This window comes from Coregonus lavaretus, assembly GCF_964263955.1.
Source record: "Coregonus lavaretus genome assembly, chromosome: 18".
Lineage (NCBI taxonomy): Eukaryota > Metazoa > Chordata > Actinopteri > Salmoniformes > Salmonidae > Coregonus > Coregonus lavaretus.
Window position 1 is genome coordinate 15,675,740 of NC_140005.1, and position 20,750 is coordinate 15,696,489.

General features: G+C 45.1%; 1 protein-coding gene across 1 annotated transcript; it reads left to right on the plus strand.

Moving 5' to 3' along the window:
* Positions 1-252: 252 nt before the first annotated feature.
* On the plus strand, positions 253-20,692 carry LOC311145327 (reticulon-4-interacting protein 1 homolog, mitochondrial-like; the record flags this gene model as incomplete). The annotated part of the gene is made up of 9 exons (XM_084181558.1): positions 253-336; positions 6,883-6,908; positions 7,270-7,369; positions 7,984-8,108; positions 8,545-8,593; positions 9,311-9,447; positions 9,918-10,121; positions 12,824-12,881; positions 20,441-20,692. The coding sequence occupies 9 exons, from the start codon at positions 253-255 to the stop codon at positions 20,690-20,692; spliced, it is 1,035 nt and encodes a 344-aa protein (XP_084037684.1).
* Positions 20,693-20,750: the final 58 nt, after the last annotated feature.

Here is a 20,750-nt window from a genome sequence, read left to right on the forward strand (position 1 = left end):
ACGGAGAGGATAGTACCCAAACTAAGCTTCTCCCCACGTCCTGTTCCCATTCTCAAACACACTCAGAATCCATATCTACATGGGAAACCAGACCAGCCCTGACCAAATGATAGTAATGCAGATATACATCAAATTCCTCAGGACAGTGGAGAGATCAAATCTCTGTACAGCTATTGGCCGATTGCAGTAACATAACCCAGCTTGCGCCTTTGCCATTTCTCTGTGACATTTTGCAGTGTGCTACATACTAGCATGCTGCTGGCCTCCATTGCATGGCAGGGCTTTGACCCGTGGCGGGAGGGAGGCGAGCTTACCGCCACGGCCCAGTCCATGGAGGTTTGGAAATTAGATGGTGTTGACGTTTTAGTGGCTGATGGTGGATGGCAGCTCTCGTCACAAACAGTAGGTTTCTCTATCATTGCATTACCACCACTCTGTTGGTTTGTGTGTTGTATTTGCATGGCTTAAAAATACAACAGACTTTATTGGCCTTTGGGGAGTGTCAGAGGTTTTCTTCAGAGATAGGCCTGACTGTTTATCTTTGGAGTGGGGACAACCACATTCAACATCCCATCACCTGGACGGTGCCCAGCTGGGTCGCTAATCCCCAGGGCCTAGACACACGCAGATATATACACATGCACACAAACAAACACACACATGCACGCGTGCGCGCACACACACACACACACACAGTCCCCAGCTCTAACAGGGCCTAGACACACGCATGCACGCACACACACACACTTCCCCAATTTGGTTAACATCCTCACCTGCTTTCCACTTGGATGAGCAGGAAGGAGACATCATGTTCATGGGCTATTTTTGCAATGCAAAGTCCTTAACTCTGTCCATGCAGACAGAAACAGTTATTTATATGGGCTCACGTGGTCATTGCTTTTCATCTCTACATGCTGTAAAAGCAAGGGCTAGCAGCCACCCCCGAGATTTACATTTACATTTTAGTCATTTAGCAGACGCTCTTATCCAGAGCGACTTACAGTTAGTGAGTGCATACATTCATTTTTTATTTATTCATACTGGCCCCCGTGGGAATCGAACCCACAACCAGATGATCAAGTTTCTCATTTTCCCATGCAATCAGGAATGTTAAACTGTCAAGAATGTTTTCGGGACAATGTAGATTCATTTATTGTGGTGTGTGGTAAACGTTAACAATCAAGCATCTAGCATGTGTGAGACTGAACAGGATTCGATTGTCTAACATGGGGGCTGTGAATCACAGTGTGAGTGGTGGCATGACTGACCACACGCTGTGGGCATCTGTCAATCGAAATACCATATCAGAGCAATGTGCATGCATGTCACATGTCCACCATGTGGATAGGAAGCATTGTTGAGATCACACTGGTTGGAATTCTGTGTTGAGCGCATGGCCACCCACTCTAGTCTTTGGACAAGTGCACTCAGTGCACTCAGAGGGGAGACTGCTCATTCGTAGAAGTTGTTGTAGGAGGCCCCTTGTTTCTCACTCCTCCATCGGGCTGTCTCCCTTCCAGTGCATCCTGGGGTACCAGCCGGCCCTGGCCCCATGGACCCCGAGTTAGACCAAAGCCCCTGCGGTGGACGAGTGGTTCCGTCCGCCGACAGAAGGAGCAGGCGAACTGCCACCGCAGTGAGGCTCCCATGTTCCATCCTGGTGATCATGTCTGGCTCTCCACCAGGAACCTCCCGCTCCGCCTGCCCTGCCGGAAGCTGAGCCCCCGGTTTGTGGGGCCTTTCAAAGTCCTCCAGAGGGTCAATGAGGTAATATACCATTTACAGCTCCCCACTGACTACCAGATCTCACCCTCTTTTCCCTCCTCAGGCCTTCATCACTTCCCTGATTACTTCCTCTTTATTTAGCCCTCTGTGTTCATCAGTCCTTCAGTGTTATTGATTTTCTCTCACGTTCAGTGTGCTTCCCATGTTTGTTATTTTGTATCTGTTCCGTATTACACTCACCTTCTGCCACTGCTTTCTGACTCCCGGCGTATACGTAACCATTCCTGATTAATTTAGGATTTTAGTCAAATCTGACAGACCAAATCTACAGACACATAGACACATCTTTCAGGAATCACAGTTTTGAGATACAGTGGGGGAAAAAAGTATTTAGTCAGCCACCAATTGTGCAAGTTCTCCCACTTAAAAAGATGAGAGAGGCCTGTAATTTTCATCATAGGTACACGTCAACTATGACAGACAAATTGAGAAAAGAAATCCAGAAAATCACATTGTAGGATTTTTTATGAATTTATTTGCAAATTATGGTGGAAAATAAGTATTTGGTCACCTACAAACAAGCAAGATTTCTGGCTCTCACAGACCTGTAACTTCTTCTTTAAGAGGCTCCTCTGTCCTCCACTCGTTACCTGTATTAATGGCACCTGTTTGAACTTGTTATCAGTATAAAAGACACCTGTCCACAACCTCAAACAGTCACACTCCAAACTCCACTATGGCCAAGACCAAAGAGCTGTCAAAGGACACCAGAAACAAAATTATAGACCTGCACCAGGCTGGGAAGACTGAATCTGCAATAGGTAAGCAGCTTGGTTTGAAGAAATCAACTGTGGGAGCAATTATTAGGAAATGGAAGACATACAAGACCACTGATAATCTCCCTCGATCTGGGGCTCCACGCAAGATCTCACCCCGTGGGGTCAAAATGATCACAAGAACGGTGAGCAAAAATCCCAGAACCACACAGGGGGACCTAGTGAATGACCTGCAGAGAGCTGGGACCAAAGTAACAAAGCCTACCATCATTAACACACTACGCCACCAGGGACTCAAATCCTGCAGTGCAGACGTGTCCCCCTGCTTAAGCCAGTACATGTCCAGGCCCGTCTGAAGTTTGCTAGAGTGCATTTGGATGATCCAGAAGAGGATTGGGAGAATGTCATATGGTCAGATGAAACCAAAATAGAACTTTTTGGTAAAAACTCAACTCGTCGTGTTTGGAGGACAAAGAATGCTCAGTTGCATCCAAAGAACACTATACCTACTGTGAAGCATGGGGGTGGAAACACAATGCTTTGGGGCTGTTTTTCTGCAAAGGGACCAGGACGACTCATCTGTGTAAAGGAAAGAATGAATGGGGCCATGTATCGTGAGATTTTGAGTGAAAACCTACTTCCATCAGCAAGGGCATTGAAGATGAAACGTGGCTTGGTCTTTCAGCATGACAATGATCCCAAACACACCGCCCGGGCAACGAAGGAGTGGCTTCGTAAGAAGCATTTCAAGGTCCTGGAGTGGCCTAGCCAGTCTCCAGATCTCAACCCCATAGAAAATCTTTGGAGGGAGTTGAAAGTCCGTGTTGCCCAGCGACAGCCCCAAAACATCACTGCTCTAGAGGTGATCTGCATGGAGGAATGGGCCAAAATACCAGCAACAGTGTGTGAAAACCTTGTGAAGACTTACAGAAAACGTTTGACCTGTGTCATTGCCAACAAAGGGTATATAACAAAGTATTGAGAAACTTTTGTTATTGACCAAATACTTATTTTCCACCATAATTTACAAATAAATTCATAAAAAATCCTACAATGTGATTTACTGGATTTTGTTTTCTCATTTTGTCTGTCATAGTTGACGTGTACCTATGATGAAAATTACAGGCCTCTCTCATCTTTTTAAGTGGGAGAACTTGCACAATTGGTGGCTGACTAAATACTTTTTTCCCCACTGTAAATATTCTTTAAAGTCAGAGGGCTATTGCAAGAAACTACATCATTTCATTTTTCAGTTAATAACCATTATTGCCAGTTTTTTTTAAATTTTAAAACACTTTTTTGGAGAGTTTGAAATTGGGATCCAGGCATAGAGCCGACATGGAAATGAATAGGTATTTATAAAAATTCAAAAAACAAATATTTTCACTTAAAATTCCCCTAAATGTAAATTTTTTCAACTATAAAAATAAAGTTTCCCTGCCGGAAAAGGATTGTCCCGACTTTCAAGAATCTGAGCTAATTTCCTGTAATTCTAAACATTTATTTCATGGCTTATGATGTGTTCATATGCTATCTAATATAAATAAGAATACACATTTTCGGGGGGTTGAGGGCCCCTAAGCTCATGGGCTCCCCCTGCCTTGCGGGGGCTGCGGGGTGTGTGCTACGCCAGTGCTTACCACTGATGTTTAATGCCCAGGTCCACAATACGTGTCTTCTGGATACAACATGATCTAATCTTTTTAAGTCATTCATTCAAACTCATATATTTGGAACCACCAGACAAACAGCATGTCATAAAGTGTCTTCAATGTTCAATGGATGTCAGTAACCCCCCCCCCCCCCCCCCCCAGCTTAGATTGTAATGGGATTATACAAGACTGAAGAACAAGTGTGTTGACAATTGATAGCTAGCTAGCTGATGAACATAATCATGCATCTTTTGAGACAGTTGTCATGCAGTCAGTGGTCTTGTCTCCTAATCGATTACAGCATTAACCCGATGTGTCTCTCCTCAGGCCAGTGGTGCCTGGTCCCCTCGCTGAGGCTGGACCCAGTGACGCCCCGCCTCCTCCTCTGGACATCGAGGGAGGTCCGGCATACTAGGTTCGTGAAGTCCTGGATTCGAGGCGTCGGGCGGGGTGTCTCCAGTACCTTATCGACTGGGAGGGGTACAGCCCAGAGGAGCGGTGCTGGGTTCCTGCGGTGGACATCCTGGACGCTTCGCGGACTCTTCACCGTCGGCGCCCTTACCAACCCGCACTGCGTCCTTGTGGTCGTCCCCGAGGCCGGTGTCATCCCGCTGCTGGTGCAGTGCGTCGGGGGGTACTGTCACGGATCCCCCCGGTACTGCTGCTCATTCTGTTCACCAGTTCCGGAGGTCTACATCACCGGCTTTCTAGGTGTCACTGACATGGATCATTACCACATCATTATCACTTTGCTTGAAAAAAGGAAAATAAATCAACAAATACCTACCATCTATCCCTACATTCATTAAAAACCCACCACTATTTAAAACTATCTAGTCCTACCTCAGGCCTACAGCCTGAAAGGACGGGACACACCACTCAACACAACCTGCAACACAACCTGACGTCAAATCTCTTACACCCAAATACTTCTCTGCAGCTGCCACCACAACCTCTATTTTCTGCAACTTACACTCCATCCCTGCAGTACAGTTGATAACCATTGCTATGAACGCTAAAAAGCCAATCTTACTGAAGCATATACAGTGCCTTCGGAAAGTATTCAGACCCCTTGACTTTTTCCACATTTTGTTACATTACAGCCTTCTAAAATGAATTAAATTAATGTTTTTCCTCATAAATCTACACACAATACACGAGAATGACCAAGCGAAAACAGGTTTTTAGATTTTTTTTGCAAATTTATAAAATATAAAAAACTAAAATACCTTATTTACATAGGTATTCAGACACTTTGCTATGAGAATCGAAATTGAGATCAGGTGCATCCTGTTTCCATTGATCATCCTTGAGATGTTTCTACAACTTGATTGGAGTCCACCTGTGGTAAATTCAATTGATTGGACATGATTTGGAAAAGCACACACCTGTCTATATAAGGTCCCACAGTTGACAGTGCATGTCAGAGCAAAAACCAAGCCATGAGGTCGAAGGATTGTCTGTAGAGCTCTGAGACAGGATTGTGTCGAGGCACAGATCTGGGGAAGGGTACAAAAAAATGTCTGCAGCATTAAAGGTCCCCAAGAACACAGTGGCCTCCATCATTCTTAAATGGAAGAAGTTCGGAACCACCAAGACTCTTCCTAGAGCTGGCCTGGCCAAACTGAGCAATCGGGGGAGAAGGGCCTTGGTCAGGGAGGTGACCAAGAACCCGATGGTCACTCTGACAGAGCTCCAGAGTTCCTCTGTGGAGATGGGAGAACCTTCCAGAAGGACAACCATCTCTGCAGCACTCCACCAATAAGGCCTTTATGGTAGAGTGGCCAGACGGATACCAGTCCTCAGTAAAAGGCACATGACAGCCAGCTTGGAGTTTGCCAAAAGGGACCTAAAGACTCTGAGACCATGAAAAACAAGATTCTCTGCTCTGATGAAACCAAGATTGAACTCTTTGGCCTGGATGCCAAGTGTCACGTCTGGAGGAAACCTGGCACCATCCCTACTGTGAAGCATGGTGGTGGCAGCATCATGCTGTTTGGATGTTTTTCAGCGGCATGGACTGTGAGACTAGTCAGGATCGATGGAAAGATGAATGGAGCAAAGTACAGAGAGATCCTTGATGAAAACCTGCTCCAGAACGCTTAGGACCTCAGACTGGGGCGAAGGTTCACCTTCCAACAGGACAATGACCCTAAGCACACAGCCAAGACAATGCAGGAGTGGCTTTGGGACAAGTCTCTGAATGTCCTTGAGTGGCCCAGCCAGAGCCTGGACTTGAACCCGATCAAACATCTCTGGAGAGACCTGAAAATAGCTGTGCAGCGACGCTCCCCATCCAACTTGATAGAGCTTGAGAGGATCTGCAGAGAAGAATGGGAGAAGCTCCCCAAATATAGGTGTGCCAAGCTTGTAGCGTCCTACCCAAGAAGACTCGAGGCTGCCAAAGGTGCATCAACAAAGTACTGAGTAAAGGGTCTGAATACTTATGTAAATGTGATATACATTTGCAAGAAATTCTAAAAACCTGTTTTTGCTAGTTCATTAGGGGGTATTGTGTGTAGATTGATGAGGAAAAAAAACAATTTAATCAATTTTAGAATAAGGCTTTAACGTAACAAAATGTGGAGAAAGTCATGGGGTCTGATTACTTTCCGGATGCACTGTTTTGTGATAGTGCGTTGTTTACTTAATCCAAGCGCAGCTGAAATGTGTTGCACCTCATTGTATCATTGTTCATGTCACTGGTTTTCCAATGACCTTTCTCATAGCTCTCAGAGAACATAGACTATAAGAGGTCAGATGCAAGACATGTTCTCAATAGCATGTTCTTAATAGCATGTTCTCAATAGGCTGAATTTCTCTTTCACGTAATGAAAAGGCAATTCAGCAACGCTTGGAGGACAGTGATAAAAGAGCTTCTTTATTGTCAAAAGTAAAACCAACGCGTTTCTTACCTTGGCCTTCGGGTATTACAGATGGTGATGAGCGTTTTATAAATGTATGTATAATGTTACATCATCACACCACCTTGGGGCCACCTGGTTGATGCATCGTCAGTGTGTCAGTGAAACTCTATACAATCATATGGATGGAAACATATATATAAACAGAGCATTAAAAATGTCACAATCTTGGTATCTGTGCCATCCGTGCAGGGTGATACCAGTGCTTGGTTGGTTAAGCCAGTATTTTTCTCCTTCTCCCCCATGGAAACATGGCAGCCTGGTTGAGTTTGTGGTGTTAAGTGCAAATGTGGTACTGTTTTGTTTATGATCCCTTTATGTTTGGTGTTGTAGTTTGTTTTCCAAACCATTGTTTGCTTATGGTTATTTCTACAATAAACATGCACAAATGTGTAGTTGAACATTACTACTGCCAGGGATACTCTGCTTTCTTTAGCATGTTCAAGAGAGAATACATTTGGATACATTAGTTTAGGCAATACTAGGTATCTCTTGTGGGCTAAATGCTATTGCCAGGCTGGAATGGACTTTTGTGATGGTCTCAGATTTGAGAATAAAAGCTGCCGGCAGAGTTAGACTCCATGCTGCTGCCCAGTGAGGCCTGGTCATTAATGACAGACTCATTAAATAGGCTTTCTATGTGATGAGGAGCAATTAGGACTGCAGACAGACTAGCCAGCTCTGAGTTGGCATTGTTACGCAGGGCTTTTTAATGAATGGTGATGACTCAACAGTTTCAGATAGTGACAGGTTTGGACGAAGGTTTGTGAGGCTCAAGGTAGAAGTTGATCTAGGATCAGATTTCCCTTCTCCCTTATCCTACCTAACCTTTTGGAGGATGAACAGATATCTTTGACCTACTCCTGAGTCCTGAGTGTGACGAGGTCCGTTTTGTGTCTGAGCCAGGTGTCCAAAAAGCCCAAATGTCTGAGTCACACGGAGGCGGCGGCCGTTCCTTATGTGGCTGCCACAGCCTGGTCTGCCCTGGTCAACACAGGAGGCCTTAACAAGGACAACTGTGCCAAGAAACAGCAAACATACAAACACATAAACACACAGACACACATCTCCTGCCACTTTGAGGTCAACTTGTCTCTTTCCCCCTCTAACCCCTGCAGTAGTCCCTATTCATCCCATATAATCCTCATGTCTTTGATCTTGTTGATTATTCCACTTGGTTATTTCATAAAAAGCCTGTCTGTATGAGACCAGTGGGTTATGAGCATGGGGAGGGAATTGTATTGTGGGCATAGTGGGCCTGTTGGAAATGGACTTCAGCAGTGGCTGGCATGGCATTGGACTTGGCACTCTGAAGCCACTGGTTCACAGACAATAGATAGAAGATTTTAACACGTTTTTGTGTTTGATTTGCTATAAAGTACTAAAGGGAATGTTTTTTTCTTTCTTATTTTTCACTCTGTCTACTTATCTGTGTTTTTAATCTGGTGTTTATCCGTCCTCACACAGCATTCTGATCCTAGGAGGTTCAGGAGGAGTCAGAACATTTTCCATACAGATGAACATACTGATGATGACGATCATGATATTCTCATACTGTAAATTCATGACTTCAATCTTAGGTATTCAAACCACATCGCCATGACATTTACATTACATTACATTTTAGTCATTTAGCAGACGCTCTTATCCAGAGCGACTTACAGTTAGTGAACACATATATACAGTATATATATTTTTTTTTTATACTGGCCCCCCGTGGGAATCGAACCCACAAACCTGGCGTTGCAAACGCCATGCTCTATCAACTGAGCTACATCCCTGCTGGCCATTCCCTCCCCTACCCTGGACGACGCTGGGCCAATTGTGCGCCGCCCATGAGTCTCCCGGTCGCGGCCGGCTGCGACAGAGCCTGGATTTGAACCAGGATCTCTAGTGGCACAGTTAGCACTGCAATGCAGTGCCTTAGACCACTGCGCTACATGGACATAATACAAACAATGGTGCAAAAGAAAGAGCCTTAATAACAAATAAACAATGACATATCAATTCTGTTCCATAAAAAACTGTTTATATTTGTGTCAGTAACATTATACGTGTTTCTGGGCTCGGGTGTCCTAGTGTGTCACCCCAACCCATCACTGTGACCTCAATCTGCACATCTATCTCACATTAGAGTGATTCAGAGCTGGTACATCTGCTCTCTCCTCTTATAAGAGATGATATGTGTACCGGCTGCACCCTCGCAAAGAGTGACTGTGGTGGTGTGTTTCAGAAGCTGAAGGCCTGGGGAGCCCATGTGACAGTAACCTGCTCCCAGAATGCCGAGCGGCTGGTGAGGGGGCTGGGGGCGGTGCACGTGGTGGACAACACAGCTGGGCCTGTTGAGGTGCCCCTGAGGGTGCGGGAAAAGTGAGCCCACACAAACACGCACACACACACGCAGACACACTTTAAAGGGATACTGCGAGATTCAGGCATTTAAGCCCTTGTTCTACTTACCCAGAGCAATGCTACTTGTAGACTTCCAGTCACTGCGCTAATGATAGTTAGCATTAGCTCGCGAAACGATCACTAACTTCCTTCATACTGCACGCAGAGACATACAAATGGTATCCACAAGTTCATCTGACTCTGGGTAAGTAGAACAAAGAATCTCGCAGCATCCCTTTAAAACCTCCGTGGTGGCATTTATCTGAATAGGATGAGGAGTGTTCCCCATGGGTCAGTTAACTGTAATCAAGGATTGGGCACCTCTCTCTCACAGCCACAGTAAACTCTCATTAGTGTGTGGGAAAATACGTCCCTCCAATTAATGAAATTATCTCTCTCTCCCGCTCTCTCTCTCTCTCCCTCTCTTTCTCTCTCTCCCCCCGTCCTAGGTTTGATCTAGTTCTGGATAATGTGGGTTGGGACACAAAGAGCTGGGCTCTGGGCCTGCTGAAGCAGTGGTGTGGCACCAAGTACGTAACCCTTGTAACGCCCTTCCTTCGGAACACCGACCTGCTGGGCATCGCTGATGGAATGCTCCAGACCGGGGTCTCCGTGGCATCCAAAGGACTCATGGTAACCATTGCAGCGTTTCTGTATTTCATTGAATGTATCCTTTGTTAATACAGGTTGACTACAGAACCATATAAAACCTCTACCATGAACATGTATAGTAAGCACTTACAAGACGTCTGAAATGTCCCCTTATAAGGCAAGACCTAATCTCACTCCCCTTGCTTGTCATCCCGCCCTGACAAAGTAACACCGACATCCTGTTGGCATTTGTGGTGTACAGACTGCAAAATGTGCAGTGCATTTGAGGTTTTGTGCGTGCCTATTTTCTCTCTTTTTCATACTCCCACCCACCACATCACCACACGATCCACAAGATGTACTCATAGCTGTATGTTTAAGTGAGTCTCATCGGGGAGAACCAGAGCTGTGCTGATTAAATTTATTACTGCTGAAATACTGTAGCAAGGATAGGTAGGACTTGAACACAAAATGTGTTCCTCAACTGCAGTGTATGATATACCATACTTTTTTATCCAATGTACAAAATACAATTTCAATTTTTTTCTACATAGGATCGAATCCAGGTGGTGGGTCATTAATGGTAGTCCAGTGCCATAAGGTAATCACTTTATCAGTACTGTAGTAGTTTCTAGTAATGGAAATGGAAAACCATTTACTCTGGGAAATAGCAACTTAAGATGAGGTGGATGTGTGTGAAGACATGGTTTGTCTGGGGGGAGCCCCATGGAAACATGCACTGTTCCTGTCCCCCACTATAGGTATAATGGCACTGTGGATCTGATCCATGGGGTTTGTCCCGTAGCAATGTTGACAGTAGAAAGAGACAGACCTTGGCTAGAATATAGAAGAGGTGGGGGGAGTAAAGTGTAAACACACCTTATCTATCTCACCCCCATACCGTCTATCACTTTTTGAACACGGACTTGTCTCCCCCTATTTCTCCCCTCTATTCCTCACCCTGTCTCTCTCCACTCACTCATATGATCTCTCATTTCCAAGACAAAGTGCAACCAGATCTGTAAACCATGTGTCTTTAGTGGCATCTCCTCTCCTCTCCCTGGCTTCTCCTCACCAGTAATGGAGCCCCCTGGGCCCTCTGTGCTGGGCCAACACTGCCATAAAATGATAAAAGGTTCTGGATAGGCTCTTCACCACTCAATAGCCTACATCCTGCTGTTGGTGAAAACATGCCCCCCAGGCTTTAGGGAAACAAAGCTGGCTCCATTGTTGTGGGAGCGTCGAGCTGATCTCGCAGCCAGCCCAGTATTAGTGGGCCTTGGGTAGTTTGGGTAGAGAGAAGGCCTCTGTCCCCAGAGAGAGCATGTTACAACGGGGTACAGTTAGCTTCTCAACCCCAACCCCTGGCCTAGCATATCCATGGAAACAGCCCTCAGGCAGGACTGACAGAGGCAGACGTAACAGATTTGGTTAATGTTTACATTTTTACCTTTGGTTTGGTGATTGGACACTTTGGAGGCATCTTTTGTTTTAATATTACTAATACAGCTACGGAATGTTGACCTTGTGTGACAGGTGTCAAAATGAGTTTCGAAGGAATAGAGGCTATCCTATTCACATACAGTGGCTCTCAACAAGATGTCTTTCTCCTTCCAACCATTGAAACTCTGTTAACTGTGTGCGTCATAGGTTTGTATGTGGCCACAGAGCAGAGATTTGGGCACTGGTAGAATAAATAATTGAGCAGCAGTGAAAGCAGAAGCTCAAAGTGGAAAATAATGGATGGCGGATGTAGTCTGTGAGTACAGACAGGAAATGACACACCTTATCAGTTCCAACATTTCTTTCTTCGCAAACTCTTAGTGTTCATAGTGCACACACAGTGTACGCAGAGGTCTGAAAGTTAGGGGAAAAAACTAGAGCGCCGACAACTGGTCTTCCAGTTGAAATGTCCTCATTACAATCTTATTATCTTCCCCAAGGCTTTATGTTGAGTAACGTTCCCCTGGATCACGCCCTCCAGAGACACGACCCACAAACCTTAGCACTCAGCCGTCTCCTTTTTGCTTTTGGAATGGAGCTGGGAATCCCATCTCGATGCTGGGAAACACAATGAATAATGAAAGAGGGGTGTTTCACTTTGGCCCTTAGACTTAGGCAGTCCTCTTTTGGTTAGAATGTCACCTCATTAAAAACCAAAACTGTGTGCGTTTGCGGATGTGTGCATGCGTGTTTGTGTGTATGGTGTCTGTGACAGAAGGTAGGAGGTACAGCCAGGGAGGCCATTGTGTCTGTGTGGGTCGGTGTCTTGCCTTGTGTGTGCCTACACTGCCTCACAATGGTATAGTGAGTGATCGACTGCAAAAATAAAACCAATGCATTTGTAATGACTATAGAATTATAAACCACGTATACCACATGCAACGAAGGAAAATGTAATCAGAGATTCAGACCGAGATGGCCATCTACATATGAATGTTTCTATTTTACAGACCCATAGTTAGGAGTGAGTTATAAACTGGTAATAAACTCTGACCTAATTATGGACAGTTTGAATGAGATATGGTATACAGTACATCTTAGACACCAATCTTTACTTAAGCATCTGCACTTTAGTCTGTGTAAGGGTGGACAACAACACCAACATAAATGTCTTTGTTTTATTTGAGCATACAAAACACCAACATCAATGTCTTTATTTTATTTGAGCGTAACAAAGCACCAATGAATCATGAGTCTGGCACGTATACTGCATGTGGTTTCCTGTTTAACCTTGTTCATCTCTCTTCTTCTCCTTGTGATTATATCGCTGGGGGAAGTTTGCGCCCAATGGACCCGCCCTTGATGACATCTGCGAGATGGTGGTTAACGTGCACTTTCTCTGTTGAGCCACCAGCTATTTTCCCTTTTATAACTGTAGTCAAGCTGAATAACAGGAGCTGAAAGCATCCTGACTGAATGGTTAGTGGTACAATACTAAACTATACAACCATCCAAGAAATGTTGAATACAGATTAATACTTACTAGCAATGGCTAACTTTTTAAAATCTGAATCGAACAAAGATACAATTTAGTGTTTCTCTCCTGTCTAATTTTTTGTGTATTTTATAGACTTGTTTTAGTACTGATGAATCATGATTGAATCATGATAAAGACAATCACAATATGCCTCTTCCTGGCACCAGCAAATGAACAGAATTTAACCATGTTCCTTACATGGCAGTTTTGTCCTTGCCAAAACACTTTCTGCCAAATAAGGTATTTTACAGCAACAAGGAAGTTGATTTGTAAAAATGCTAATGAGTAAACACTGAAATGAAACTAAATGCTGAAACTTTATTCACAGAATTAATTTCAAATTACTGTACAAATTATGTGAATTATTTATAGTCCATTAAATTAGGGGTTCCCAAACTTTTTCACTCAGGCCCCCCTTCCAGCATTCGGGAACATCCCGCGTAATCTTGCAGGTTTAAATCTTATTTCCTGCAATTCTATACATTTTGCCATGGGACGGAGACCTGTTTTGCTTGTTGCCACTTTAAAGCAAATTTCCTGCAATTCTACACATTTTGCCATGTCTTATGTGTTCATGTGATATTTAAGTGACTCAAACATTACAACAAAATCAATGGGCAAAAAAACCTAGCAAAAATGTTTTGTTGACATGGGCTAGTTGTTCTGGACATTTCTGACATGTTATAAATAGCTCTCTAAGGTATGCAATGACTAACAGGACAAGAGGAAAACTGATGCTGCACTACCCAATTTCGAAATTGCACCTTGTGCATTCTACTGTTACAACTTTCACGTTTTTAAGTTGAAGCCGCACTGGGTTCCTTAAAAATGCCTTCCGTGCTACTCCTGCCGACCCGTCGGGGGCTCCACTGCATTAAATCATATCCCTGTTTGATGACGACGGCCTCCTGTGGCTGAAGCTTCAGTGTTTCCAGGGAGATTGAGCCCAGGTGGTCCAGCCCCGAGCTGGTCACAAACCGTCCAACAGGTGCAGGCTGGAAGTCCAGGCTTGTTTCAGGCTCTGGGCCACAGGCCACAGGTTCAACACAACCAGGAAGTGAACACAGCCCCAGGAGCGTAGAAAGGCCAGCACCGGGGGCGAGGATTGGGATGGGTAGGAGGTGGAGAAGGAGAGGGGGACGGAGGAAGTATTGAAAGGGAGGAAGGTGAAGATGCTGAAAAGGAGGACTTCCTCTCTGGATCGGGAGTGACTGAGGGAGTGGAAGAAATCCAAGATGGAGGATTGTGACTGAGGGAGTGGAAGAAATCCAAGATGGAGGATTTGAGTTTTCCCTTTTCCCCCTGGGGATCCCCCTGTCCATTGGTCTGGTCTGCATCATGTGCCCTGCTCTCTACAGACATCCTCTGTAAATTGATGATTTCTTTGCCGTATTTGACAACAGGGGTTCCAGGTAATGTCATCACCAGAACCATGGGTACCCTCTGCAGCCCCCATGATGCTTCACCACTGCCCACCATCAGACTCGTCCAAATGTCTCCCTGGAGTGTTTGCAGGGGTCTCTCCACGGCAACGACCACTTCCTATCCGGACATGACATGATTCGCGTGCAGCAGCAGTGACCTCTAACTACCAATGAGCTGTTGAGTGAGGTGCTGGAGCCATTCAAGGCAGGTAGAGACTCTCCTATCTGTCTCATCATCACAATACTCTCATCATCCTCTGAGCTGAACTCCTGGACCACAACTCTCCACTCTTTCAGATTCTGCTCTGAATACACAGGGTCAATGTCACAGATTCCAAACCCTGCCACCTCCTGCTCCAACCAGTATCGGAGGGCATACTGTATTGACCCAGAGAGGCCAGAGGGAACCTCTGTGTCGTTGCGTTCAGGGTCCTGTGGTTTGAGCAGGTCTAGGTTACAAAGGTCCAACACAACTCTGAGGCCTGCTGCCTGGTTCTCCATGAGAAGCCATTGGATCTGAGCCACTGTCACCACTCCCTCGTCCATCTCTATGTACCGACGCCCCTCCAGAATCAGAGCCCACACCCGAGGGACTTCAGGCAGGGCATGCTGATACCCCCTGGTCCCTCGTTCTCTGTGTCCAGGAATGAGGCTAGCTGCAGGCGGTAGAATAGTGTCCTCTGCCACCAGAGAAGAAGTGGTGGAACTGGCCGAGGGATCCATGCCTGTCCTATGATGACGATAGTGGCACCCAGCATGGCCAGCCAACCCAGTCAGAAGAGCAGCACCAGGCTGGAACACACCCTCCTCCACCCTGGTCCCCCAGTTACAAGCCTCAGTTCCTCCTTGGACATGGGCTGCAATTTGGACGGCACTGGTTCAGTCTTCAGCATCAACAGAGGGAGGGACTCAGAACCACCCAATGGCCTGGCTCCTGCACTGAGCGCTATGCTGCCATAACCAGGGAGGGATGAAGGATGTTGGTTTGGTGAGGAGAGCAATTTAGTGCAACTAATTTGACATGTTACAGTTTAGTCATTTAGCAGACGCTCTTATCCAGAGCGACTTACAGTTAGTGAGTGCATACATTTTCATACTGGCCCTCCGTGGGAATCAAACCCACAACCCTGCGGTTGCAAGCGCCATGCTCTACCAGCTGAGCTACACGGGGCTACAACTCCCAATATAGAAGTTCTCTCAAAGGGGGAAGTAAATTAATCAGCTAAATTTGACCCGTTTCTCAATCCCTATGGGTGTTCTGGCTTGGAAAAGGCTTACTTACTACTTCTCCTACTTCACAATCTCTTAAACCCAATTTATTCGCTTTTTGGCTTTGATTTTAAAGTTATAAAACTGAACAAATAATGTTTTCTCACTGCCATTTTATTCTGCAGCATAAAAGCACACATCAAGACGAGAAGTTCAAACAGAGATAGTAGAATCAAATGAGGTGGACTAGTTGGCCATGATAGTATGAATTGCCAAGTACGGAATCTAGCCAAGACACAGGGATTAACATCCCTACTCTAGGAGAATGTGCCATGGGATCCTCAGTGACCAGCGTCAAGACCATGTTGTCTATCATCTGAAAGAGAAAACCAATAAATGTGATTTGGACAAATGTGTAACATTCATAACTGTCTAGAAAACTCAACATTGAATAATAATACCCCTAAAGGCCTACAGTAATGTTTAAAATTCATAAAGGGGTTCACATTTTTTTATATCAAGTCAGTTTCGGTCATTGATAAAGATACTTTTTCTCGCATCCACATCCCTCTTTGCCAATGTCATCAAGGTATTTTCTGGCCTTCTGCACAGCAATGCAAAGTAGAGATGATTTTCTGCCAAATACAGTTATCAAGGTTCTGACTGATTGTCCATGTTTTTACAGTATAACAAGATGGCTGCTCACCTGTATAATTTAAATAAGTAAGAGGAGCTTCTACACATATACTGCTTTTTAAAAATGAATTTGCTATAAAACAAAATGATGTAGTGATTAAAGCTACAATAAACAGAATTTAAGTCAATTCCTTGTAAGGCAGGCATTTAATGCTAATGCTTGTTATCAGTCCTAATCTGAATTTAACCACATTCCTAATATGGCCGTTTTGGCATTGCCTAGACACTCTATGCAAAACGACAAGGCATGGGCCTAGGCTGGCCTACTTCATGTGCCACAAGAAAACGTGTTTGAATAGTTTTCAATGTTGCTGTAGTGTTGTATAATAAAAAAACAGAAATACAGTGTTTTTAACCATTTTATTCTGCTCAGATAAACCATGGATAGATACAAATCATGAAGAGAAGTTAAACAGCGATAGTCAATTCACACCAAAAGAGATGGATTATAGATGGCTATGACAGTAAGGCTGCGTTTAGACAGGCAGCCCAATTCTGAAAAATATCTGATGTGAAAAGATCTGATGTGATTGGTCAATTAGTGGAAAAAATATCAGAATTGGGCTGTATGTCTAATCACAGCCTAAGAGATGCCGGTTGGGCATTTGGCCAAGACACAGGGGTTAACACCCCTTACTAGCCCCTAGTCCCTAATTTTTTAAAACATTTTTAGTCATTTAGCAGACGCTCTTATCCAGAGCGACTTACAGGAGCAATTAGGGTTAAGTGCCTTGCTCAAGGGCACAGACTTTTCACCTAGTCGGCTCAGGGATTAGAACCAGCAACCTTTCGGTTACTGGCACAACGCTCTTACCCACTAAGATACCTGCCGCCCTACTAATCTTGTTGAATGTTCCATGGGATCCTCAGTGGCCATTGTCAATACTCTGGCCAGTATCATTTACCATTTACAGCATCTGAAAGAGAAAGCAACCAGTAGATTTGGTTTGGAAAAATACTCAACACCAACATTTATAGCTGTATGTAAAACATTGAAAATTACTGCCCCTACTGTATTTTACAGGAATACAGTAATTGGAATGTGTTTGAAATTCATAATGGGACACCATTTTTGCATTGTAAGTACCACCAGAACCAAGGAACAAAATCAGTATCACCAGAACCAAGGAAGGTTTCTGCACCCTCTCCCCACTAATGACAAATAAATATAGAGATGCAGATCTCTCTTGTATTCCATCTGGAATTACCAGAAAAATAAAATAAGCTGAACCTCGACAAGACGGAGCTGCTCTTCCTCCCGGGGAAGGACTGCCCGTTCCATGATCTCGCCATCACGGTTGACAACTCCGTTGTGTCCTCCTCCCAGAGTGCAAAGAGCCTTGGCGTGACTCTGGACAACATCCTGTCGTTCTCCGCTAACATCAAGGCGGTGACCCGATCCTGTAGGTTCATGCTCTACAACATTCGGAGAGTACGACCCTGCCTTACACAGGAAGCGGCACAGGTCCTAATCCAGGCACTTGTCATCTCCCGTCTGGATTACTGCAACTCGCTGTTGGCTGGGCTCCCTGCCTGTGCCATTAAACCCCTACAACTCATCCAGAATGCCGCAGCCCGTCTGGTGTTCAACCTTCCCAAGTTCTCTCACGTCACCCCGCTCCTCCGCACACTCCACTGGCTTCCAGTTGAAGCTCGCATCTGCTACAAGACCATGGTGCTTGCCTACGGAGCTGTGAGGGGAACGGCACCTCCGTACCTTCAGGCTCTGATCAGTCCCTACATCCAAACGAGGGCATTGCGTTCATCCACCTCTGGCCTGCTGGCCCCCCTACCTCTGCGGAAGCACAGTTCCTGCTCAGCCCAGTCAAAACTGTTCGCTGCTCTGGCACCCCAATGGTGGAACAAGCTCCCTCACGACGCCAGGACAGCGGAGTCACTCACCACCTTCCGGAGACACTTGAAACCCCACCTCTTTAAGGAATACCTGGGATAGGATAAAGTAATCCTTCTACCCCCCCCCCCCCCCCCCAAAAAAAAAAAAAACATATTGTAAAGCGGTTATCCCACTGGCTATAAGGTGAATGCACCAATTTTTAAGTCGCTCTGGATAAGAGCGTCTGCTAAATGACGTAAATGTAATGTAATTTCCTTCAATATAGCACAGTTCTCAAGTTTTTACAGTTTACAAAAACAGTTTAATTTACGCATATACTGCCTTTTAGGAATTAATTTTATTCAGAAGACTTACAAGCAATGCCTAAAACAGCCACTAGCAAGAAGATCATCAGGATGTTCATAGTCTTTTACTCTCATTCTCTGTTTAGAAGAATGAAACAAAGCTGAATTGCAAATGTATTTTCCTATCTTTATGTGTTGTCCTTTATAACCTTATTTTTGTACCATCCCTATTCAGCGGTGGAGATGATTACGGTCCAATTGAATGAAAGAGGCTGAACTGAACAGTCAATGAACAATATTGAACCACATTCCTAAAATGGCAGTTTGGGCATTCCCCACCAACTTCTGCCAAAAGCCTCTCACACTGGCATATTAGTGTGAGTCAATTAATATGATTACGTCAATTAGTCAGTCGGACACACACATGCGCGTACAGTCACACACAGACACACACACACACAGACAGAGACACACAGACACACACTGACAGTAGGTAAGTAGGCCATATTCTTATCTAACACCTCCTACAGTGAAGCAGCTTGGTGATACTTGATCATCTCTGGGAGTGTTGACACAAAAGGGTGAGTGAGACGTCCAAAAGACCTGGATGGGTTTTTGCCTAAGGGGGATGTGACACACCGTGCCAGCAGGTCAGTGGGCACCCACTGTATTTGTAAAGCTGAAGACAACAATGATATTATTACAGTTCATATGGTTGGCAAAAGGTGTCATATTGCGGCATATTGCGGCTAGGGTGGAATGACATTGGTCAATAGTGGCACATTATATTGGTCAATAGTGGGCTTTTTATGACCCCCTTGTCCAAGTGGAGGAAGTTCATCAGTAAGCTTCAGCCATTTCAATTGTCTGAAGCCACACACACACACCTCTTCTACTCTCTCAGTCAGACAGGCAGTGAGGCAGGCTAGGTTTGATTTGGTATGGTCAGTCAGTGACGGACAGACCAGATGATGAACCGCTGTCTCGGGCTGTGCTGACCAGCCAGGCTGGAATGCCAGTGTAATCCTGGTGCTAGGACCCTAATCCAGTCCCTTTATTCAGGCCCTTTGTCTGTGGCCCTGTCGGGGCCCCCGGGTCCGCTCCCCAGCCTGGAAGCAGAACAGATTCCTGTCTGCCTGGGCATTATGGAAGCGTTCCACCATGACATCATGGCTCCATTTTGTTCTGATGAAACAGCAACAGCTAGCCTGGTCACCAGATTCTCTGTTGGTTGCTATACCATACTGTTTGTACGTTTTGCATGACAACAAACACAACAGGATGCAAATGTGTATGTTGAGTGGGAGGACATAGGCCTTACTTCATTACAATGTTAGGTTAGAGAAAGACTATGCAGTATACTGTATCAATGACGTAATCTTCTCTTTAGTGATCTGTTTCCTTTCCACGTTTTCAAATACACGATACTACGTACGATGAGAGCAGCTTTGACAGTTCAGGTGAGGCTGACCAGGGTGTTGTTGTGTACGGTGTTGGTGTGCATCATAGGTTGCGGTCTGCGAAGGATGTCAGAACATCCAGTTTCTCCAATCCACAACGAGGTACACATCAGGTCATTCTGTGTAGAAGAGGAACTAGAAACCGGTGTGCTGGTCTAATCATCACCACAGCCATTTATCAATGTATGCTACTGTGTTGACAGATAAACACCATATCTCACCTCATCTTTTTCTATTATCTATTATTCATTAATTTTTTGGAAGATGGCCTGGATTCATTCAACGGTGTGTTGCAGCCCTGCGCACTACACTACAGACAATTTTGCCTTTAAAAGACAATCTCCCCAACATTTGCATGTTGCGGATGTCGGCTCAAGCATAAATTATCTTTAAAAGTCAAGTGCAATGCGCTTATTGACAACAAGCCTTTGATTAATCCCGACCGTTGACCCTTCACAGAGCTCTAAAGTCAGGTTCTGGTTTTTTTTACTCCCTGTGACTTCCTGTTCCTGGTGGAGGAGGAGTTTACCTTCTCCCAGGTGCCTCAGGCCATGCTGAAGAAAGAGAAGGATCACGCTCAGAGGAAAACTGTGGTCAAAATCAGCAGCGGAGAGGACTCATCCGACGAACCACTGGACGACTCCACTGCCGCTAAGTGTTTCCTAAAAACGCAGGGGAAAAACACCTACCAATGCCACTCCTACAAATGCGAAGGTTTTCCTTAGGCCTCCATCTTGAGGCATTTCTGAGAGACAACCAGACTTGTGGGCATAGAGCGTGGCC